The following is a 25,431-nucleotide window of genomic DNA, read 5'->3' on the forward strand; positions in this document are numbered from 1 at the left end:
TTTGTGTTGGTGGGTGTGAATTATGGGTGAGGAAGAGAGCAGAGATTTGGGGGTGGACTGGGAATTGTGACAAGGACACATATGGGAGTGTCTATTCAGTGGGGATAATGATGCAGGCCCAAGGTTCCAAAAAAAGCAAAAGCTAGTGATGTATCTGCTTGCATGGTCCTCTTGGGTGCCTAGTGCTCTGCTGTGCTGGTGACTGTTGGCTGGTCCCTGCAGGAGAGAGGGGCAAGTGTTAGTCAGTCAGCTTTCTCTCCAAACTAGAGCTCCCACTTTTAAAAACAAAAACTTTAGGCTGCACTGGGTCTTCGTTGCAGTGTGCAGTCTTCTCTCGTTGTAGCGCATGGGCTCAGTGGCCACATGGCGTGTGGGATCTTGGTTCCCCAACCAGGCATTGAGCCTGTGTCTCCTGCATTGGAGGGCAGATTCTTAACCAGCGGATCACCAGGGACCTTCCACTTTTTAAGAGCACAGACTGTCATCACTTTCCTGTCCCACACAGAGCCTGGGATGGGACTGGGCAAGTGGCAGATTTTCACAAACTCGTAACTGATGCTTGGAAAGCAAGGAGGGTAAATTTCAGCATAGGCAAGAGTTGCAAAGAGTTGGACATGATTGAGCACAGGTACACACAAAAGACTAGGTATAGACTTTTTAAAGTGGTAGAAGTTTAATCTGAAAATTAACCACACCATTACAAAGAAGGTGAAAGCCATGGAAGGCTTTGTAATTGAGAATGATTTCTAATGCCATGATTTTACAGGAAGGAAGCTGTGTGAATTGATTAACTTCTACGGTAATTTGTTGGCTGCTCATTATAGTCTCCTGTTTTGACTAATGAATACGTTTAGAGCTCCATCTCTGTGCAAGCTAAGGCATCCAGGCAGTTTGACTGTCTTAGAATAATTAGAGAATTTTGCATTGTCAGCCAGTGGGATACTTACCTCTCCCGGTGAGCTTCACAGAGTATTTTTTTCTATTTCCTCTTCCTTCCCTCATTAGTGTCTGTTATGGAATTAAGCCCAACTCTCCAACAGATCACTATAAAACATTTTATAGACATTTATAGGACTGATCTGACTGAACTAAACTATTATTAATTTGCTAATTAGGATGGTAAGAAGACAGATGTTATTCTTATGTGAGATAATTTAGGGGAATTTATCATATTAGGGCTTAAAGATGTTTTATCTAATTTACTGAAGGGCTAAACCAGGAAAGTTAAATGTGTGATAAACATGCCCCCCTCAACCCTTTTGTGCCTGTGATACACATTTATAATGTATAATGCCGCTCTTTTCCTCTGAGCCTGCATATGACTTCACAATTCTGCATACAGCACTGGAAACAGCAAGAGGTTGGGACCTGACATGAAAGATGAACCAGACAGCTAAGTGTTCCTACAAGACTAAGTCCCTCAGGGGTAGGCACCGGGTCCAAGTCAGGACTCGACACACAAGAGACTCTTAATAAATGGTTTTCGGAATGAATGATAGAGAGGTGGATAAATTAATGGGTGGGTGAATAGTATTTCATTTTTTTTACTACTGGTTCAGGAAAGCCTGTGGGATGCATCTATCTCTGTGTTGTAGGGAACGTGCTTTGTATCACCTTGCGCCTGTGAACACTAGCTCACTGAATGATGTTGCTGGAAGAAAACTTAGAGAACATCTTTTCAGTTTTACAGAGATGAGAATAAGGTTCAGAGGAGGCATGCATCTAAAACCAGGAGCCACTCTGCCATTTGCTACACCTTACTAACTGTGAGACTTTTGGGGTCAATTTTGCCGCTTCATCTGTAACCTGGAGTAGGAAATGAAAACCTACTCCAGCATTCTTGCCTGGAAAATTCCATGTATAGAGGAGCCTGGCGGGTTACAGTCCATGGGGTCGCAAGAGTCAGACACGACTGAGTGACTTTCCCTTCATCTGTAAAATGGGAAGAATGAGCTTGTCTGCTTTTCAGGATTATTGTGAAGCTTTAACAAGATAAGGAACTACAAAGTGCTTAGTGTAGTGCCAGGACTTCCCTGGTGGCTCAGGCGGTAAAGCGTCTGTCTATAATGAAGGAGACCTGGGTTCGATCCCTGGGTCGGGAAGATTTCCCTGGAGAAGGAAATGGCAATCCACTCCAGTACTATTGCCTGGAAAATCCCATGGACAGAGGAGCCTTGTAGGATACAGTCCATGGGGTTGCAAAGAGTCGGACACAGCTGAGCAACTTCACTTCACTTAGTGTAGTGCCTGGTACATGGTAAATGTGAAAACAAAATGTTAACTTTCTCTTTTTTCCTTTATTTTCATTAATATTAGCTGAACCAGTGATGGTACTCGGAGAAGGCAATGGCACCCCACTCCAGTACTCTTGCCTAGAAAATCCCATGGACGGAGGAGCCTGGTAGGCTGTGGTCCATGGGGTCGCGAAGAGTTGGACACGACTGAACGACTTCACTTTCACGCATTGGAGAAGGAAATGGCTACCCACTTCAGTGTTCTTGCCTGGAGAAGCCCAGGGACGGGGGAGCCTGGTGGGGTGTCACAGAGTCGGACACGACTGAAGTGACTCAGCAGCAGCAGCAGCAGTGATGATACTGTAGGTAGTTTTATCATAAGATTTATCATATTATGTTATACTGTGTTCTCCTTCCATATTTTCAGTGAATTGAAAACCTATGCTACCTGTGGATACAGAGCACCTACTGTAGACTGATGATAATTTTACTTTCAGATGGGACAGAAAATGAAATATTTGCTTGGAGAGCTGGATTAATCTCTTATATGAAGTAATTAGCATTCCCTCTGACATTTGCCATTTGGAACTGCGCATTGTTCCCAGTGCTGTCAAAAGTACATAGTAGAGTACACACTGCTATATTCGAAAGGGATAACCAACAAGGACCTGCTGTATAGCACAGGGAACTCTGCTCAATGTTAGTGCCAGCTGAGATGGGAGTGGGGTTGGAGGAGAACAGATACATGTTTATGCACGGCTGAGTCCCTTCCCTGTTCCCCTGAAACTATCACAGCATTGTTAATCGGCTATACCCCAATACAAAACGTTTTTGGTATTAGAAAATAAATAAAATTTAAAAATATATATAGTAGGTGCTCAATAAATATTTATGAAAAGAATGAAAAAAAACAGGCTAAACGATTCCCATTTTATACACATAGAAACTAAGACAAAGAGATGATAAGAAATGGGTTCTTATTAAACACAAATGAAACATTTTTTACATAGAAAATGTAAAATTCCTAAATTCATTGTTGTTTTCTTTGAATAATCATCTTGCTTCATAATACATTACACGTTTCATAGAAAATACGTTTATAAAAGTTGTCTTTAAATAATGCAGTGATGAAGTTTAATTTTAAAAAATGAGTGGGCTGAATTGTCCTTGAAAAAAAACCTCAGTGTTTATATTGTTTATTCAAACCTTCAGGTCAGTCATTAGTTGCTGGACGGGATGGGGGTGTGAAGAGGAGGAGAAAAAGGAGAAGCCTTAGTTGGCTTCGCACTGGTTGCCAGGAAGCACACAAAGACAGCATGCATGCATGCAACAAACAAGGCCATGTTGCTGGGAAGGTAGTCATCAGAGGCACACACTTCACTGGGACAGAAACCCTACGGCTGTGTCACCTTACACCTCAAGACAAGAAAACGGAGTTTAAATCCATGACATATGAATAAAAGCAAGGTTAGCCAAAGAGATTTTGAAACATTGCTTTTCTAATGCATTTTAAATGAGTATTAGAAGTTGCATTTTGTGTCAGTTGCTATAAACCCGGCAGAAAGCTTTTACACTCTTGTAATCAAGCCAGGTTAAACAGAATATCAGTGGTGGTGGGGGGAGGTGTTTTAAAAGGATTCAACAGTGGACTTTGAAAATAAACTGGAATTAAGGAAGAGTGAGGGTCAAGAGCTTTCATTCCCTGCCTCTGGGCTTGAATTTTTTGCCTCCTAATTGAATGCCTTTAAAAGTACTTTTATTTTGGAATTCGATTGCTAAGTTGTTTCTTTTCAAAGGCACCTGTTGAGGGATAAAGAAAAAAAAAAAAAACTTATAGAGAGAGTTGAAGACTGCTGAAAAGAGGTGAAGCCATTATGAGTTGCCAGAATGCTACCCCTGGGTTGAACAAAGGATCTCAGCCCCGGCCAGAGAACCTGGAGAAGACTTCACACGGTGCAACTGCAAAGGAAGACGCCAGCACAGTGCTGCTTGAGAACCAACTCACCCTGGGCGACTTTGTCCAAATACAGAGAGCCTTTGAGGTAAGCACTCATCTTATTTGCTGGAGAGTTTGAGTTGTTTGTGAAAGGGGCAGGGATGGAACACAGACTTTTCTCTTAAAAGATTTTTTTTTTTAAATATACTTAATAGTTAAAAGAGCTTCACAGGTGGCTCAGTGGTAAAAAATCTGCCTGCAATGCAGGAGACATAGGTTCAATCCCTGGGTCAGAAAGATCCCCTGGAGCAGGAAATGGCAACCCACTCCAGTACTCTTGCTTGGGAAATCCCACGGACAGAGGAGCCTGGCAGGCTAACAGTCCATGGGGTCATGAAAGAGTCAGACACATTTGAGAGACACAACAACAACAGGGAACTGAAGAGAGTTAATCCGACTTGGATTTAACACGAAGTAACTTTATGCATTGGTTCATTGGGTGAGATAAAATTATTTAGTATGAAATTGCTGCTACTGAATATCATTACCATCCAGGAAGAAAAATGAATTCCTGGACAATTTTTTTTTAAGAGATCAATGTACTTTTGGAAAATAGAAAATTATGATGCTAAGAAGGGGAAGCCAGATCTCTAGGGTGACTCCCAGTAATAACCCTATCCCTCTGCAAATGCAAATAGGCACCTCCAGGTATATGGGCTTCCCAGGTGATGCTAAAGGTAAAGAATCCACATGTCAGTGCAGGAGACACTAGAGATGCAGGTTTGATCCTCGGGTTGGGAAGATCCCCTGGAGTAGGAAATGCAACCCACTCCAGTGTTCTTGCCTGGAGAATCCCACGGACAGAGGTGCCTGGTGGGCTACAGTCCGTGGGGGTCACAGAGTCAGACACGACAGAGCATGCTCCCACGCATGCACCTCCTGTGTGAAGACATTCTCCCCTGCCTCACCCTAAGCAACATGGCTCCTTTTCATAGCAGGTAATGGCACTTCATTGTCCCAGATCTCCTGTGAGGAATCAGTCTGCCACTCTTTTTTGCAAATATTGGAGCAATGCCAATGAAAACAAAAAAATTTAAATTTTAATTCTACATATAAACCTTAGGAATTTTAACTATAAATGAATAAGTCCCTTCTCTCTATCTCAATTAAGTTGGAACTCTGCCGATGTGCAGAATGAACAGCATACATCAAAATGACTTTTAGCCTCTGCGCTGATAGGAAGTATTCTTCCATGCTGTGGAATTTCAGTAGATATGAGCCTCCATCCTTTCTACTTCATTACACTTGCTAAAATATGCTCTCAGGGCTTCAGGATGTCCTCTGAGGGTGCTTGAGAACGTCACGTTAATTTGAAACAGACATACAATGTTTGGGAATACCACCTTGAAACTAATAAAGCATGGTGAAATCTAACCATTCTATTGCCCTATAATTGGCACAAATTTTAATCTTTACCTACCCCCCAAATAGTTGCTAGCCACTGAAAAACTACTATATCCTATTTTGTATAACCAGTTAAATTCTACCTGTGTTGATAATGTCCCATTAGTATCAATCATCTCTTTTTAATAGACTCTATCATATTTAGTAGGACAGACATGCTCTACCCTACACTTTTCTCATTTTAATCTTCATGTTTTTGCAGTTCACCCAAACCCACTGGTCTGAAAAGACTTTTAGTGCTGCTCATGTCCAATGCCCTAAATGAATCTGGCATATTTTGATAGACATTGCAAACATTTTGACAGCTTGAGGGCATTCAGAAAAACGTAACCACAGACTTTGACAGGTTTGACTCTGGAATGAACAGAAAAGTGGGCAGTTTTGTTCTGGTGCTCAGAACATGAAGTAGAGTACTAGGGTCTGTTAGGAGAGTCTATGTTATAAAGTCCATGGGTTAGAGAGTGAAACTGCTATAAAAGGTTGGGGGTGGATGTTCTTTCCAAATTACTGATTAGTCTGGAGTGAACCAAAGTAAAATGGGACAATTCAATTTCAAGATCTTTTTTTTTTTTTTTTAATCTCTAAATGTTTCAAAGACTGGATCACTTTTTTTGAAATTAACCACTTTGAAGATCAGGTTACCACTAATGGATCGAAAAGGAGAAAGAGATTACTATTCAGAGCTTGCATGAACCTGGAGAATCTAATGACAGCATTTAAAAAAGAAATTGAGCTTTGCAGGCTTACTTCAAGGAAAAGTGAAAGTCCATCCAATTTTAACAGACTCAACAGACAGAATGGAATCATCCAATGGCAAATGTACAACCAGGAATAAAAATTAGGCCCTCGATACAACACAGTTTCCACAAACACCACAGACACCTAGAGAAGAATGATACACTAGATGATTTCCACAAACTCCCTTCCATCTGTCGTGAGGGATGGGCCCACAGGTCACAGGTGTAGACTGCTGTAAAAGGAAAAATTGCCCTCAGGGGTTGTTCTGCATCATAGAAATCTGAAGGCAGTTATTTGTAGTCCATTCATTAAAGACACACTCTCGGAATGCCACAATTCTGAAACTGGATCCTTTCATCTCTTGTTTTGTTTTCTTGTACCCAGATTGCTTATTCGGAGCTGAAGAGTTGTCAGGTAATAGGCGAAGTCCATGTTCTTAAATAGCAGTAGCAGTGCTTACTTGAAAAATGGAAAGATGAGTCTTTGAATTGTGTAGTGAATGTTTCACATGTTTCCAGATGAGTTATTACATACCATATAAATCTTAGTAGTAACATTTAGAAATAAAGTGCTTGGGACTTCCCTGGTGGTCCAGTGGTTGAAACTTGCCTCCAAGGCACAGGGTGCAGGTTTGATCCCTGGTTGGGGAGCTGAGATCCCACATGCCCCGTGGCCAAAAAACCAAGACATAAAACAGAAGCAATATTGTAAAAAATTCAATAAAGATGTTAAAAATCAGTTCAGTTCAGTTCAGTTACTCAGTCATGTCCAACTCTTTTCGACCCCATAAATCGCAGCATGCCAGGCCTCCCTGTCCATCACCAACTCCTGGAGTTCACTCAGACTCACTTCCATCGAGTCAGTGATGCCATCCAGCCATCTCATCCTCTGTCGTCCCCTTCTCCTCCTGCTCCCGATCCCTCCCAGCATCAGAGTCTTTTCCAATGAGTCAACTCTTCGCATGAGGTGGCCAAAGTACTGGAGTTTCAGCTTCAGCATCATTCCTTCCAAAGGAATCCCAGGGCTGATCTCCTTCAGAATGGACTGGTTGGATCTCCTTGCAGTCCAAGGGACTCTCAAGAGTCTTCTCCAACACCACAGTTCAAAAGCATCAGTTCTTCGGTGCTCAGCTTTCTTCACAGTCCAACTTTCACGTCCATACGTGACCACTGGAAAAACCATAGCCTTGACTAGACGTTAAAAATGGTCCACAACAAAAAATTCTTAAAAAAAAAAACAAAAAAAGGAAAGAGAACCTGAGTAGTGCTTACATTGTTTGGTGGTATAAATGAGTCAGAATCAGTGTTTAAGAGTCGGGGGTCAGACTTCTTGGATTTGATTCCTTGTTTTGTCACTGACAATATAACTTTGTGCAAATCACTTAATCTCTCTGAGTCTCAGTTTCTTTTATTTCTAACTTGGGGATAGTAGGGTTGTTGTGAGGATTAAATGAAATATTACCTGGAAAGCACTTGAAAGAGTGCTTGATATAGAAAAAGTGCTCAGTCAACATAGTTATTATATTTTCAGTGAGTAGAAATTGAACAACATGGCCTTTAACAGTCTTTTAACTTTAACACATACATACCCCCCTAAAAAATTAAGCTTTGAATAACACTCACAACTATTCTTTTATATTCCTTTTGGTTGGGGTAGGAAGTGGAAACAATGAGTTGCAAAGACACAAATTCACATAGAAAAATACAAAAGCTCATCTTTTCATCTCGTATTTCATATTTGATTAGCATGTGAAAGATGTCAAGATATCTTGATCCTCTTCTTTAAAACAAAGGAGTTATCTGGATAGAAGTACTAGAAAAGTAACTATGAGTTTTGTTTTGTTTTGTTTTGTTTCTTTTAAGTGATGGTATCCAAAAAGCCATATTTCAGTTTGCAGGGAATGTAACTTGTATTAGTCATAGAACTGTAAAATGCTTGTTACCCAAACTTCCCTACTTAAAGAAATGATGTGCTCTCTGGATAGTCACATTATTTTAATGTTGAACATACTTTACATTTTCTTAGATACTTCAGTAGCCCATTATTGTGTGAAGAGGGATGCCTATGATTTCCTGATCTGATAGGAATCTTGAGAAGTAGAAATTAATGGTCCAAGGGAAATGGGATTTTGGAAACGCTGCATTGAGACTTGATATATTTTGATTTTTTTTTCCCCAAGACTGTGACTATGTAGGTTCTTGATATTTCTTTTCTTGACTTCTCCATCATTGACTTCTTTATATCAGGACAATCTGCTCTTTGATCTTGGAAGCCTTGTTGCCTGTTTGGATTGGGTCTATAGTTTACTATGCTGCTGGACTCCCTGGATTGGGTCCTGACCTGCCTCTGTCAGCCGCGCTGTCTGTAGCATCCCTTGGTATATCCTTTTTGGCCCTACCCTGTCTGCTCTGTGCTGCCATTTGCCCAGTTCAGTTCCGTTCAGTCGCTCAGTTGTGTCTGACTCCTTGCGACCCCGTGAATTGCAGCACGCCAGGCCTCCCTGTCCATCAACAATTCCTGGAGTTCACTCAAACTCACATTCATTGAGTCCGTGATGCCATCCAGCCATCTCATCCTCTGTTGTCCCCTTCTCCTCCTGCCCCCGATCCCTCCCAGCATCAGAGCCTTTTCCAATGAGTCAACTCTTCACATGAGGTGGCCAAAGTACTGGCGTTTCAGCTTTAAAATCATTCTTTCCAAAGAACACCCAGGACCCATCTCCTTTAGAATGGACTGGTTGGATCTCCTTGCAGTCCAAGGGACCTCAAGAGTCTTCTCCAACACCACAGTTCAAAAGCATCAATTCTTTGGTGCTCAGCTTTATTCACAGTCCAACTCTCACATCCATACATGGCCATTTGCCCAAGTCCTACTAAATCTTAAGCTTCAGTTCAGTTCAGTTCAGTTCAGTTGCTCAGTCATGTCCGACTATTTGCGACCCCATGAATCGCAGCACGCCAGGCCTCCCTGTCCATCACCAACTCCTGGAGTTCACTCAGACTCACGTCCATCGAGTCAGTGATGCCATCCAGCCATCTCATCTTCTGTCGTCCCCTTCTCCTCTTGCCCCCAATCCCTCCCAGCATCAGAGTCTTTTCCAATGAGTCAACTCTTCACATGAGGTGGCCAAAGTACTGGAGTTTCAGCTTTAGTATCATTCCTTCCAAAGAAATCCCAGGGCTGATCTCCTTCAGAATGGACTGGTTGGATCTCCTTGCAGTCCAAGGGACTCTCAAGAGTCTTTTCCAACACCACAGTTCAAAAGCATCAATTCTTCAGCACTCAGCTTTCTTCACAGTCCAACTCTAACATCCATACATGACCACTGGAAAAACCATAGCCTTGACTAGATGAACCTTTGTTGGCAAAGTAATGTCTCTGCTTTTGAATATGCTATCTAGGTTGGTCATAACTTTTCTTCCAAGGAGTAAGCGTCTTTTAATTTCATGGCTGCAGTCACCATCTGCAGTGATTTAGGAGTCCAGAAAAATAAAGTCTGACACTGTTTCCACTGTTTCCCCATCTATTTCCCATGAAGTGGTGGGACCGGATGCCATGATCTTCATTTTCTGAATGTTGAGCTTTAAGCCAACTTTTTTACTCTCCTCTTTCACCTTCATCAAGAGGCTTTTTAGTTCCTCTTCACTTTCTGCCATAAGGGTGGTGTCATCTGCATATCTGAGGTTATTGATATTTCTCCCAGCTATCTTGATTCCAGCTTGTGCTTCTTCCAGCCCAGCATTTCTCATGATGTACTCTGCTTAAATAGTTTGAAATAAAGCTCCTAAACCATATGTAAAAGGTGAGCTATTTATGCTTAAAGTCGGAAGGGCCAAAACAGTTCAGTGTGAGAAAGGCATGGTAAAAATCCTAACAGGAAGTCCCCAGAGATGTTCAGGGAAGGTTCTCAGAACACAGTTATCTTGGGAGATGAATGGAATCTAAACACAATGCACTTGTGCTCACTTAACCTCGATAGACCAAAGTTCAGGAGGTATTTGCAGTTCTGAAAATTGTGCTTAAGGTATAATAAATGATTAAATCCACAGAATTTATGATGTATTCATGCTTGATTGTCTCTATAAAAATTCCCAACATTTTTGTCTACAGCAGGGCCTATGAACAATGTTTCCCTTGTACCAACAGGACCAAATCGAGAGTTCTGATGCCCTGCTAGGCAGGGTAGACTTTAAGGAATCCAGAAAGTCACTGTTATCAAAAATTTAATTACATGCATTTACAGTTAGATAAGTCATATTAAACCCCTCTCCAAACAAACAAACAAACAAGAATGATCTCGGTCTGATCCTCCTGTTCCACCCCTTCCACCCTCACCTCTCCCAGACATGAGAAGGAGAAATTACTTGAGTAACCCAATTGATGGTGACAGTGTTGGTCTGTATTTTTAAAGTAAGTGGTGGGTGGGTGGGTGGGGGGTAATCTATTAAAAGGATATGAGATTGAAAAAAAAAAAGATTCCCACTTTTTCCATTATTTGGCCTTTCTTTTATATATATAAATGAATTTGTTTTATTTATTTATATTTTGTCCATGCCACTTGGCATGTGAGATCAGAGTTCTCTGACCAGGTATTAAACCCTAGCCCCTGGCATTGGAGGTCAGAGTCCTAGCGCCTGGACTGCTAGCGAAGTCCCTGTCCTTCTTTCTAAACTCTTAGGACTCTCCCAGTTCATAAGGGACTTGCCTTCTCATTTCCCACTGTATCTTTGCTATTAATTTACCCAAATGGACAGGCCTTCCTAAATATAGCTCCTGTTCCAGAACTCTTCTTACCTCTTGCTTCTTTTTTTTTCTACTCTAGATATCACCATCCCAAATGCATAAATAAAACCATCCATCTTTGTTTCACCTCTCCTCAGAACTGTTAGATTTTGCTTGTCTCTGTCAAAATATGATACAGTCCATGAAGATCACTTAAAAATTATTTTTAAGGTAGCACTGATAGTTAACAACTGTATAGTATGGTATCCAATGAAGTTCTGAAATTAGAAAATTTTACAGGGTGTACAAATTGTGTAAAGTATATGATAGCACATTCATGATAATGGTTTATTTATCACTCATGTAGAGGGCAGATATTTCTAATTGGCAGCAGCTCCAAGTAGGGATTCTAATAGGCAAGCTCCTTCCATCTTCTGCCTTCAGGCTGGCTGTGTGTCAAGCTAGTCGTGGGAGTAAGAGCTTGAAGGAGCACGTGGGGGAGGTTTCATGGGCCAAATTCCCCTCTCTACTGCCAGGGCAGCTGGAAAGGGGAGGCAGGCGTGTGCCCAGAAAACAGTCTCACTCACTATCCTCAGAGTGTAATGGTAGGAAAATTTACATCTCTCCTAATAAACCTGTGTGCTATATTTCATAGATTAAGGAAAGCTATGTACCTAAGGATGCTTTATGTTTTGCCTTTGTTGCCAGGAATTTCAAAGTTAAATTTAATCTTCGATTGATACAATGATTCTTAACATAAATTTTTCTGAAACAATTATCTTCTATTTTCATTCTATAATCCTTGTTCTTTTATCTTGATTTTAATGGTCTGACTGCCTATGTACTGTAACTGAACACTCAAGTTCTTTCTGGAAATCAGTGGAGGTAAAAATGATGAATAAAAATTTAATGTCTTTGAAGTATGGTGAGATTTTACCAAATACCTCTGTAGGTATTGTGTGATTTGATCCTCTCACCAGCCTGGAATGTAGTCAAGGCACGTATTTTTATTTCCCGTTTACACATGAGGATAATAAAGCTCAAAGATATTTAACTGAGTTACCCTATAGAGCAGAGCCAGGGCCCTGGAGTAGATTGTCAATCTTCTAGCCCTTCATATGGCAGGGCTCCCACTGGCCACCAGGCACCCATCCTTTGGGATTTGATCTAAGGAACAGGAATCCAATAGGATACAGACTTCAATAATCAAATGAACATGTCAAGTTAGTACCACACAGACACTGTGCCTTGGTCACTTGGAATTAATGCAAATCAGCAAATAATAAGCCACGTCCGAGGTCAGCGGCAGAAGCCGGGAGGACCCCATGCCCGAAGGGCGGCGGCCAAGAGGAGTTACCCCACATCCGAGATCAGGAGCAGCAGCCGAGAGTACCAGACTGCGATGGCGCAGTAACAGCCGAGAGGAGCTACCCCGCATCCGAGGTCAGGGGCGGCGGCCAGGAGGAGATACCCCACGCCCCTAAGCCCGAGGCCAGGGGCGGCGGCGGGGAGGAGCAACCCCAAGTCCAAGGAGCCCTGGCTGCGCGGGTGCAGGAGGGCCTAGAGGAGCTATCCCACACTGAAGGTCAGAAAGAGCTGCGGTGAGGAGATACCCCTTGTCCAAAGTAAGGAGCAATGGCTGCGCTTTGCTGGAACAGAGGTGAAGAGATACCCCAAGCCCAAGGTAAGAGAAACCCAAGAAAGACGGTAGGTGTTGCAAGAGAGCATCAGAGGGCAAACACACTGAAACCATACTCACAGAAAACTAGTCAGTCTAATCACACTAGGACCACAGCCTTGTCTAACTCAGTGAAACTAAGCCATGCCCGTGGGGCAACCCAAGATGGGCGGGTCATGATAGAGAGATCTGACAGAATGTGGTCCACTGGAGAAGGGAATGGCAAACCACTTCAGTATTCTTGCCTTGAGAACCCCATGAACAGTATGAAAAGGCAAAATGATAGGATACTGAAAGAGAAACTCCCCAGGTCAGTAGGGGCCCAATATGCTACTGGAGATCAGTGGAGAAATAACTCCAGAAATAATGAAGGGATGGAGCCAAAGCAAAAAGAATACCCAGCTGTGGATGTGACTGGTGATAGAAGCAAGGTCCGATGCTGTAAAGAGCAATATTGCATAGGAACCTGGAATGTCAGGTCCATGAATCAAGGCAAATTGTAAGTGGTCAAACAAGAGATGGCAAGAGTGAATGTTGACATTCTAGGAATCAGCGAACTAAAATGGACTGGAATGGGTGAATTTAACTCAGATGACCATTATATCTACTACTGCGGGCAGGAATCCCTCAGAAGAAATGGAGTAGCCATCATGGTCAACAAAGGTCTGAAATGCAGTACTTGGATGCAATCTCAAAAATGACAGAATGATCTCTGTTCATTTCCAAGGCAAACCATTCAACATCACAGTAATCCAAGTCTATGCCCCAACCAGTAATGCTGAAGAAGCTGAAGTTGAATTGTTCTATGAAGACCTACAAGACCTTTTAGAACTGACACTCAAATAAGATGTCCTTTTCATTATAGGGGACTGGAATGCAAAAGTAGGAAGTCAAGAAACACCTGGAGTAACAGGCAAATTTGGCCTTGGAATATGAAATGAAGCAGGGCAAAGACTAATAGAATTTTGCCAAGAAAATGCACTGGTCATAACAAACACCCTCTTCCAACAACACAAGAGAAGACTCTATACATGGACATCACCAGATAGTCAACACTGAAATCAGATTGATTATATTCTTTGCAGCCAAAGATGGAGAAGCTCTATACAGTCAGCAAAAACAAGACCAGGAGCTGACTGTGGCTCAGATCATGAACTCCTTATTGCCAAATTCAGACTTAAATTGAAGAAAGCAGGGAAAACCACTAGACCATTCAGGTATGACCTAAATCAAACCCCTTATGATTATACAGTGGAAGTGAGAAATAGATTTAAGGGCCTAGATCTGATAGATAGAGTGCCTGATGAACTATGGACTGAGGTTCGTGACATTGTACAGGAGACAGGGATCAAGACCATCCCCATGGAAAAGAAATGCAAAAAAGCAAAATGGCTGTCTGGGGAGGCCTTACAAATAGCTGTGAAAAGAAGAGAAGTGAAAAGCAAAGGAGAAAAGGAAAGATATAAACATCTGAATGCAGAGTTCCAAAGAATAGCAAGAAGAGATAAGAAACCTTCTTCAGCGATCAATGCAAAGAAATAGAGGAAAACAACAGAATGGGAAAGACTAGAGATCTCTTCAAGAAAATTAGAGATACCAAAGGAACATTTCATGCAAAGATGGGCTCGATAAAGGACAGAAATGGTATGGACCTAACAGAAGCAGAAGATATTAAGAAGAGATGGCAAGAATACACAGAAGAACTGTACAAAAGGAGCTTCACAACGCAGATAATCACGATGGTGTGATCACTGACCTAGAGCCAGACATCCTGGAATGTGAAGTCAAGTGGGCCTTAGAAAGCATCACTACGAACAAAGCTAGTGGAGGTGATAGAATTCCAGTGGAGCTATTCCAAATCCTGAAAGATGATGCTGTGAAAGTGCTGCACTCAATATGCCAGCAAATTTTGAAAACTCAGCCGTGGCCACAGGACTGGAAAAGGTCAGTTTTCATTCCAATCCCAAAGAAAGGCAATGCCAAAGAATGCTCAAACTACCACACAATTGCACTCATCTCACACCCTAGTAAAGTAATGCTCAAAATTCTCCAAGCCAGGCTTCAGCAATACGTGAACTGTGAACTTCCTGATGTTCAAGCTGGTTTTAGAAAAGGCAGAGGAACCAGAGATCAAATTGCCAACATCTGCTGGGTCATGGAAAAAGCAAGAGAGTTCCAGAAAAACATCTATTTCTGCTTTATTGACTATGCCAAAGCCTTTGACTGTGTGGATCACAATAAACTGTGGAAAATTCTGGAAAAGATGGGAATACCAGACCACCTGATCTGCCTCGTGAGAAATTTGTATGCAGGTCAGGAAGCAACAGTTAGAACTGGACATGGAACAACAGACTGGTTTCAAATAGGAAAAGGAGTATGTCAAGGCTGTATATTGTCACTCTGTTTATTTAACTTATATGCAAAGTACATCATGAGAAACACTGGACTGGAAGAAGCACAAGCTGGAATCAAGATTGCCAGGAGAAATATCAATAGCCTCAGATATGCAGATGACACCACCCTTATGGCAGAAAGTGAAGAGGAACTAAAAAGCCTCTTGTTGAAAGTGAAAGTGGAGAGTGAAAAAGTTGGCTTAAAGCTCGACATTCAGAAAACAAAGATCATGGCATCTGGTCCCATCACTTCATGGGAAATAGATGGGGAAACAGTGTCAGACTTTATTTTTCTGGACTCCAAAATCACTGCAGATGGTGACTGCAGCCATGAAATTAAAAGACGCTTACTCCTTGGAAGGAAAGTTATGACCAACTTAGATAGCATATTCAAAAGCAGAGACATTACTTTGCCAACAAAGGTTCGTCTAGTCAAGTCTATGGTTTTTCCTGTGGTCATGTGTGGATGTGAGAGTTGGACTGTAAAGAAGGCTGAGCACCAAAGAATTGATGCTTTTGAACTGTGGTGTTGGAGAAGACTTTGAGTGACCCTTGGACTGCAAGGAGATCCAACCAGTTCATTCTGAAGGAGATCAGCCCTGGGATTTCTTTGGAAGGAATGATGCTAAAGCTGAAACTCCAGTACTTTGGCCACCTCATGTGAAGAGTTGACTCATTGGAAAAGAGTCTGATGCTGGGAGGGAATAGGGGCAGGAGGAGAAGGGGATAACAGAGCATGAGATGGCTGGATGGCATCACTGACTCGATGGACGTGAGTCTCAGTGAACTCCGGGAGTTGGTGATGGACAGGGAGGCCTGGCGTGCTGCGATTCATGGGATGGCAAAGAGTCGGACACGACTGAGCAACTGATCTGATCTGATAATAAATCAATGCAGAGAAGGGTGGAAGAATGTAAGGGAAGGATAGGAGTAACTCATTGCTTTTTTATTACTTTTTCCTTTCTGAAGGCATTCACTGGAGGCCTGTGAGAAGGTAAACAAGTAAAGCTTAATCTACTACTGTATTCCATAGTACAGAGTGCATCCAGCAATCTCAGTCAGTCCATCACTTGCTGACCAAAAGCAGCAGGTCAGAGCATTTCTCACTCCAGCTCCCTTAGAAGAATCAAAAAACCTCATTTTTTATGGCAGCAGAAAATCGGTGAACCCTGCAGGTGCCCATCCTCATCATTAAGGTAATAGCATGAAGACAAATTTGATAGCCCTGCAGTTGGCACAAACGTGAACGACAGAGGATGCTTTGGTGGTTTTGTCTGAGTTGTTAGAATTCATGGGGAGGTTAACAAAGGATGCCATCATTGGAACACAAGCAAGTGAAGTTCTCTGTCAACACACATGAAAAATCGGCCTTCCTGAACACTGCTGCCCTTGTGCTGAATTTTGTGACAAGTTCTAACAGCTTCATGCCTTTTCTAATTTCTCTGTTTGCTTTCAGAAATGTCATTTATAAAAATTAATCTAGATCAGAAAGGGTGATGAAGAGTACTTTTGAGGGACAAACATTTTAACCTTAAGCTTTGGCCAGGATTGGAGTAGAGAAGGCAAGCAAGAAACTTGTTATAAAGGAGAAAGAAAGCAAGCAAAGATGCCTACTGCTATTCATTTGTAGTATATCAATTTAACGAGACCTTTACACCATGGGCCTGTGTGCTTCCTCAGTCACTTCAGTTGTGTCCAACTCTTTGTGACCCCATGGGTCATAGCCTGCCAGGCCCCACTGTCCATGAGATTTCCCAGGCAAGAATACTGGAGTGGGGTGCCATGCCCTCCTCCAAAGGATCTTTCCAACCCAGGGATCGAGCCTCATCTCTATGTCTCCTCTATAGCAGGCAGATTGTTTATTGCTGAGCCACCAGAGAAACCAAGATGAAGGGCACAGCCTACCTTTTCAAATTTCCTAAAAATTAAGAAAGAAAAATGAGGAAAACAGACAATTGGAGAGATATAATTTGCGCTGTTTTGATTTTGCATTTGTGCTGTGTTAGCAAGTATAGTTACACCCAATGATTAGACAGGAGCCCTCTGAATTGCCCTTCATGATTTCTGATCTTTCCCTGAAGCTTTGGTCAGACACAAGTCCCTCAGGTCATTTTTTCCTCTCATCAGGTGTTACCAACATATTATGGAAAAGAGTCTTGTTAGATCTTGACTCTGGGCACCAGCATTCTCTGCTGAGGACTTCCAGGGATACAGTTTTCCTATACTCTATTGCTTCCCATGTTCTCTCTTCTTAATTCTCACAACCTCTGAGGCCAGCTTCTCACACTGGTCTTTCTCCAGATCTGTCCAATATGGCAGCCTTGAGCCAAAGGTGGCTATTTAAATTAAAATGAAATAAAGTTCAGTTGAGTTCAGTTGCTCAGTCATGTCTGACTCTTTGTGACTCCATGAACTGCAGCACGCCAGGCCTCCCTGTCCATCACCAACTCCTGGAGTCCACCCAAACCCCTGTCCATTGAGTCGGTGATACCATACAGCCATCTCATCCTCTGATGTCCTCTCCTCTTCCCGCCCTCAATCTTTCCCAGCATCAGGGTCTTTTCAAATGAGTCAGCTTTTTGCATCAGGTGGCCAAAGTATTGGAGTTTCAGCTTCAACATCACTCCTTCCAATGAACACCCAGGACTGATCTCCTTTAGGATGGAATGGTGGATCTCCTTACGGTTCAAGGAACTCTCAAGAGTCTTCTCCAACACCACAGTTCAAAAGCATCAATTCTTCAGCACTCAGCTATCTTATAGTCCAACTCTCACATCTATACATAACCACTGGAAAAACCATAGCCTTGACTAGATGGACCTTTGTTGACAAAGTGATGTCTCTGCTTTTTAATATGCTAAGTTGCTCATAACTTTCCTTCCAAGGAGTAAGCATAATAAAGTTAGAACTTACTTAATAAAATAAAAGTTCAGTTCCTCACAAGCACCAGCCATGTTGAAAGTATTCAGTAAGTACATGTGGCTAGTAGTCACCACAGTGGAGAGTACAGATTATAGAGCATTTTCTTCATCAGAGAAAGTTCTATTGGACAATTAGACCTTTTTCTTGGTGTCCAAGTAGCTTGCCCCCTTTCCATACTTCTGGTCATATATATATGGCCAACAGGCTACTCTCAGCCCCTCAGTACCCCCTGGAAGTATACCAGACTCCTCATTCCTTAGAGCCTGGAGGCCAAACTGATTATTAGCTCCGGTGATTGTTGGTGTTGTTCAGTCACTCAGTCATATCCTACTCTTTGCGACCCTGTAAACTGCAGCATGCCAGGCTTCCCTGTCCTTCACTATCTCCCGGAGTTTGCTCAAACTGATATCCATTGAGTTGGTGACACCACCCAACCATCTCATCCTCTGTTGCCCCTTCTCCTCCTGCCCTCAATTTTTCCAACATCAGGGTCTTTTCCAGTCAGTTGGCTCTTTGCATCAAGTGGCTGAAGTATTGGAGCTTCAGCTTCAGCCTCAGTCACTTCAGTGAATATTCAGGATCGATTTCCTTTTGGATTGACTGGTTTGACCTCCTTGCTGTCCAAGAAACTCTCAAGAGTCTTCTCCAGAACCACAATTTGAAAGCATCAATTCTTCAGTGCTCAGCCTTCTTTACAGTCCAACTCTCACATCCGTATATGACTACTGGAAAACCATAGTTTTGACTATATGGACTTTTGTTGGCAAAGTGAATGTCTCTGCTTGTTAATATGCTGTCTAGGTTTGTCATAGCTTTTCTTCCAAGGAATAAGCCTCTTTTAATTTCGTCACCATCTGCAGTGATTTCAGAGCCCAAGAAGATAAAATCTGTCACTGTTTCCGCTTTTCCCTCATCTATTTGCCATGAAGTGATGGGACTGCCTGCCATAATCTTAGTTTTTTGAATTTTGAGTTTTAAACCAGGTTTTTCCACTCTCCTCTTTTACCCTCATAAAGAGGCTCTTCAGTTCCTCTTCACTTTCTGCCTTTAGTGTGGTATGATCAGCATATCTGACATTGTTGATATTTTTTTCTGTCAATCTTGATTCCAGCTTGTGAGATATCCAGCTTTGCCCCTAGAGATACCAGAAAATATTTTCCTTTTTAATTTAGTCTAAGACCCATTTCTCCATTTTACCAGGACTGTAGAGAATGGGGACATCCATTTCTCTCTAAGGAATCCTTACGTCCCCCCTTCAAGCCCAGAGCTCACCTCTCCCCACTGGTATTCAGTTAGGCTTACAGTTCCAACAAGTCAGTCACAAAATTATCTGACACTGGATGGAGCATTACCCATATTGTCCATTCTTGTAGCATTTTAGTTATTAAGTGTATTCCTGTTTTAGAACCTACCAAATGCTGCTGCCTCAGGTTGAAATATTCCTGCTTCTCTCCCCACAATCTCCAGCTAATTCCTATTCATACTTCATGTTTAAATACTGCTCTCCCCAGAAAGCCTTCTCTCTCCACCCTGGCTGGATTAATATCTTAATATCTATTCCTGTCTCCTTTCCTCATAGCTCCTGTATGTTCTTCTCTTGTACTAATTGCAGATGCTCTGATTAAGTACAACTAGAGCCAAGTAGAAGGATCAGAAAGGCAGAGAGAAATCCGTGTGAGATCCCGGAAGGTGGAGACCCTGTGCAAATGAGATCATCTTGAGGAAAGAGCCCAGTGTCTAAGACTGGATCTTAGGGAAATCCTTCAAGGGGGTAAAGAAACAACTGGAGTCCTTACATACAATACAATACAGAAAGAGAAGCAGGGTTATTTCCTAGAAATAACCTAGGGAGGAGAAACAGGAAACAGGAAAACAGGCAAACAGGAAAAGTTGGTGCAGCCAGTCATACACAATTTCATTTAACAATCCTTTTAAAAACAAGTTAGAATGAATACAACATTTTCATGGTTATAAAATCAAATGTATCATGTGAAATCCCCTCTGGCCCACCTTCAGTGACTAGTCTGGGTAACTACTCCTTTTTTTTTTTTTATGGTAGTTGTGCTTTTTTTTATTGTAATGGTTTTATTTTTTAATTGAAGGATGATTTCTTTATAATGTTGTATCACTTTCTGCCATACAATAATGCGATTGTTAACTATTCAATGCTGCATCCTTCCAGTGTGTTTTTTGTTCATATCTACCCATATATGCACATATACATATCATATGTAGCTTTATTTTACATACAATGTTATTTTACATATAATATATATTACATACTTCGTCATATTTTGTGCATTCAAGGAAAAGTACCATATAAATAGCTGCTAAACATGTTAAAAGATGCTCAGATTCACTAGGAACTGGATTTGAAGTTCTAAGCAAGAAAGAAGACAGCCTTTTCATTCATCAGCTTAGAAAATATTAGAAAGATAGATGATATTTTCTGTTGGCAAAGAATCAGGGAAATGGACACTATTACTAAGACTATAAATTGTCAAGGCTGTTTTTGGTAGGCAATTTTCCAAAATATATCAAATGTACAATTTTTGAACCAGCAATTCTAATTCTACAAGCTGTCCTAAATAAATTATGACAGGGGCAGAAATAAAATTTGTATAAAATATTCATTGTAATATTGTCAATAAAATGGAGTATTTAAAATAGCCCACATGTTCATCAATAAATTAATGGATAAATAAATTGAGGTAAACTTCTACTACTCTGCTATTAAAAAGAATAAGGAAGACACCAAATTGCCATGATTTACTATTCAGTGAAAAGAAGAAAATAACAGAAAAGTGCATAATATTATTCTAAAATGAAAAATGTGTGTTTTTGTGTATGTGTACAAGGTCTCAATTATGGAAAAATAGAACCATGCCTGTAGCAAGGTAAGGTATGCCAAATGGCTTTGTGGGCTTTTTATCTATACCATAATTCGATGCAAAGATAAATGTTATTAAAATGTCAGTATATCTTAATAGCCTAAAGATTTGTTGCTACTATTTTCTAAACATACGGTCTAATGATGCTGAATTTAAAAGCAGGACCATTTTTGGACTTTCCTGTTGGTACAGTGGTTAGGACTCTGTGCTTCCATTGTGGGGGCATGAGTTCAATCCCTGGTCAGGAAACTAAAATCCTTTATGCTTCTCTGTGTGACAAAAAAAGATTAAAAAGTTAAAGTTAAAAAAAATAAAAATAAAAGTAGCATCTCCTCTAGATATGTTGTCTTAATATTACGTAGTTTTCTTCAGGAGAAGGAAATGGCAACCCACTCCAGTGTTCTTGCCTGGAGAATCCCAGGGACAGGGGAGCCTGGTGGGCTTCCGTCTATGGGGTCACACAGAGTCGGACACGACTGAAGTTACTTAGCAGTTTTCTTCATCACTTTCCTTTCACTGAGCTTTAGCATCAAGAGAGAGACTACAGAGACCTATTTTATTGCCTGTATTTTACAGATGAGGAAACAAAAATCCAAACGAAAGGATTTATCCAGGTTCATTTGACTTGTTGGCAGAACCAGAATATCACCCAAAGTAGTCTGATATCTATTTCTGTCTGTTTATTCTTAGTGAAGAATGCTAAACTTCACTCAAATTTACTTCTAATTTTCCAATGTTATTTTATACAGTGTTATCTTATAATTTGGGCTTTCTTTACTACTCTGACCCCCACAAAGTGAAAGTCGCTCAGTCGTGTCTGACTCTTTGCGACCCCATGGACTATACAGTCGATGGAATTCTCAAGAATCGAACCCATGTCTCTTATGTCTTCAGCATTGGCAGGCAGATCTTTATCACTGCACCACCTGGGAAGTCCAGTGTGGTTATGTGTACACACACACACACACACACACACACATAAACATATACATATATACAGTGTCTTACTCCTTCCAGGAGACTTAATACAATATGACAGATGGGTAGCTTACAAACAACAGAAGTTTATTACTCACACTTCCAGAGACAGGGATTTTGAGATCAGGGAACCAGGATGGATGGGTGAAGACCCTCTCTCAGGCTGCAGACTTCTTGCTGTGTCTTCACACGGTAGAGAGGGCTAGGGAGCTCTAGATGTCTCTTATACAAGAACACTAATTCCATTCATAAGAGCTCCATATTCATAAACTATCAGTTTCCAAAGGCCCCACTGCCTAATATCATCATGTTGGGCATTAAAATTTCAATTGGTGAATTTTGAGGGGACACGAATATTCAGACCATAGTACATCGTTTTACCTCAGTCATTTAAAAGTGGGTTCAGGCATGATAATAGTTTGCCCCAATTAGCTCAAAATATATCTCTTAAGAAGAAGGGCCTTCTTCTAAATTTAACTTCATATATTACCTAATAAAATGTGTATATTAAAATATCCCCATTTGTCCTAATGTCTTTCACTTTTTTTTTTATTACAGATCTTTTCCAGGATTACACATTTCCTTTAATTTCCTTTAATCGAGAAGTATAATCCTACTTTTTGTGATCTATCATGATATGGACTTTTTTGAGGAGTCATGCCATGTCTAGAACATCTCACAATCTGCATTTTCTCGTTAATTTGATTTAGGTACACTGTTAGACTTAGGCTCACCATTTTTGGCAAGAATACTTCATAAGAAGTGTTATGTCTACCTCTTGAGACATCAGAGGCACAGCATGTTGCTTTCCCATTACTGGTGATGCTATAAGCTGGATCCCTTGATTAAAGTGGGTCCACTAGGGGTTTTGGATTCCCAGGGGGCACAGTGGTAAAGAATCCGCTCGCCAGTGCAGGAGACACAAGAACAGAGGACAGAGGAGCCTGGCGAGCTACAGTCCATGAAGTCACAAAGAGTCAGGCATGACTGAGTGACTGTTCTAAACATAGCATTACTCTGTAAAAAAGAGGCTTCTTCTTTCTCACGCCTTTTGTTCTCTTCCCTCATTATCACTTTGTCTCTGTATCTCGAATATTACTACAGACTCATGGAATCATTGATTCTATTCAATGCATTATTATCTATTATCATCATTATTCTTTCTGATACTGGAAATTACCCCAAATTTGATCAGTGTCAGTCCCTTCAGACCAGCTCCCACATCCTTTTTACAAGTTTCCATCAATCTTTTAGGGCTTCCCTGTTGGCTCAGATGATAAAGAATCTGCCTGCAATTCAGGAGACCTGGATTCAATCTCTGAGTTGGGAAGATCTCCTGGAGAAGTGAATGGCTACCCACTCCAGTATTCTTGCCTGGAGAATCCCATGGACAGAGGAGCCTGGTGGGCTACTGTCCAAGGGATCACAATCAATCTTTTATTACTTCCTTGCTTTCTGGCAGAGCTTCTGCCCAACCGTCAACCTTGATCAACTGTAGACTTTGGTCAGTGAACAGACACTGATAAATACTGCCAGAAACAAGACTGGAGCTTTTCCCATCACTAATGTGGTGTGATCAGGCTACTGTGAAATTCTAGGGAAGGGAAAGCTCCCAAAGCAATCTGTCATGAAGACCAAATTCTTCAGCAGAAGAGCAGAGGAAGGGATTGAGAATGTGTGTATATGTGGAAGCCTTTATCCTAGTGGCTTGAAGTCACATGGAGGGAGGTTCATGAAAAGCTAAGTATTTATATATATAAATTTTTTTTGAGCTATGTTGCCCGTGGAATTTTCTCAGTGGCCATGTCACCACCTGCCATCTTGTCTCCCATCTTGTCCACCTCCCCTGTCTGACACTATTCTCTTCCCAGCTGTTTAGTCAAACAGCAAAAACTACCAAATTCTTCTTCTCTCCTTTAGAGCAGCTTGAACCTTTTTCTTTCTTGATTGATGTCTTTCATGTGCCTCAAGTTTCACTTTCTAACTAAATAGGAGTATCAAGAATCTGAAACAAAGATATTTTGGCATCAAAATTAACTTGGTATATTTTTCCTTATAAGAATTGGAAAGAATCCACTAGAAGATTTATCTACAAGTTATTAATCCTCATAGTAAGAACAGCTTCAGTGGAGGGGAAGGGAAAGAAGCTGGATTGCAAAGACTGAGTAAGTTGGAGGAGAGAGAATTGAAACAGTGAAAGAATATGATTCCTTCAAGATGGCTGTTCGAAAGGACAAGGGTGGGGCAGTGGCTAAAAGAGATGGGAATGTCGGGTAAAATTTTTAACAGTTCAAGTAATTTGATTATGTTGACATGCTAATGAAAAGGAGTCAATAGACAGCAAGAGAAGATATTCACTGAGGTGGTGGGGGAAGGACATATCTAGGAAACAGGAGAATTTCTGTTGCCACAGGAAGGAAGAAAGAAATGGCTACAGACGCAGGTCAATCTCTGTGTGTATGCAGAAGACTGAGGAAGTTCCCATCTGGTTGATGCTCCCCAACCCCCCATTTCTTCTCTCTATTCTCCTTCTTCTTCATTTCTGTGAGTGAGTAGTCAGATTTCTGTTAGGAATAGACAAGGAAATGATGAAGTAGGTGTTTGAGGAAAGCAAATGAGTTCAGACAGGAAACATGGAAGGGTTCCTATTAGCAAAAGAGGGAGTTTTTGAGGTTGGAGATCCTGTATTTTATTATAGTGGCACCATTCTGCCCATTTCTGTGATATTTGTTCAGCAACCTGGTTGTAGGCATGGAGAAGACAGTTTTCCAGGGTTAGTGTTTTGCTGAACACCTGGGACGAAAGAGTGACATCAAAGAAATAAGTATAAGGACCAGAGATTGGTTGAAGTATTGGATTTCTGGTTTGAAAAGGATACAACAGCAGGAAAGAGCTAATAATTTGGTTTAAAAAAAAAAATGTCCTTTAGAGCCTGGGATGGACTCTTTCTCACTCATTTCCTGCTTACTTTGTTGATTCAGAGTTCATATGTATATTTTAAGTACCTCATCAGAAAGCTTCAGTGTGAAATTGAAAGTATTAGTTTCTCAGTCGTGTCTGACTCTACAACTCCACGGACTGTAGCCCACCAGGCTCCTCTGTCCATGGATTCTCTGGGCAAGAATACTGGAGTGGGTGGCCATTCTCTTCTCAAGGAGATCTTCTTGACCCAGAGATTGAACCCAGGTCTCCCACAGGCAGTTTCTTTACCATCTGAGCCACCAGGGAAGCTTCAGGGTTCTCAGTAAATAGCTTTTATTAAAATTTCATGAGGCTATTTGCTGAGCCACAAGGGAAGCCCATTTTTTTTGGGGGGGGGGGAGGGTGGTGTATGCTGCTGCTGCTGCTAAGTCGCTTCAGTTGTGTCCAACTCTGGCGACCCCATAGATGGCAGCCCACCAGGCTCCGCCGTCCCTGGGATTCTCCAGGCAAGAATACTGGAGTGGGTTGCCATTTCCTTCTCCAGTGCATGAAA

General features: G+C 41.5%; 1 protein-coding gene across 2 annotated transcripts in view; it reads left to right on the forward strand.

Moving 5' to 3' along the window:
- The first annotated feature begins 3,500 nt into the window (after positions 1-3,500).
- The window catches only part of WDR49 (WD repeat domain 49), a 169,179-nt gene continuing 147,248 nt past the window's right edge, over positions 3,501-25,431 (forward strand). Inside the window, exons 1-2 of one of the 2 annotated variants that reach the window (XM_070373695.1) lie at positions 3,501-3,701; positions 4,031-4,276. In XM_070373695.1, coding sequence (XP_070229796.1) covers positions 4,109-4,276 — 168 coding nt within the window. In that variant the 5' untranslated portion in view covers positions 3,501-3,701; positions 4,031-4,108. The other variant, XM_070373701.1, reaches the window with a different exon arrangement.

Source organism: Bos mutus, chromosome 1, assembly GCF_027580195.1.
Source record: "Bos mutus isolate GX-2022 chromosome 1, NWIPB_WYAK_1.1, whole genome shotgun sequence".
Lineage (NCBI taxonomy): Eukaryota > Metazoa > Chordata > Mammalia > Artiodactyla > Bovidae > Bos > Bos mutus.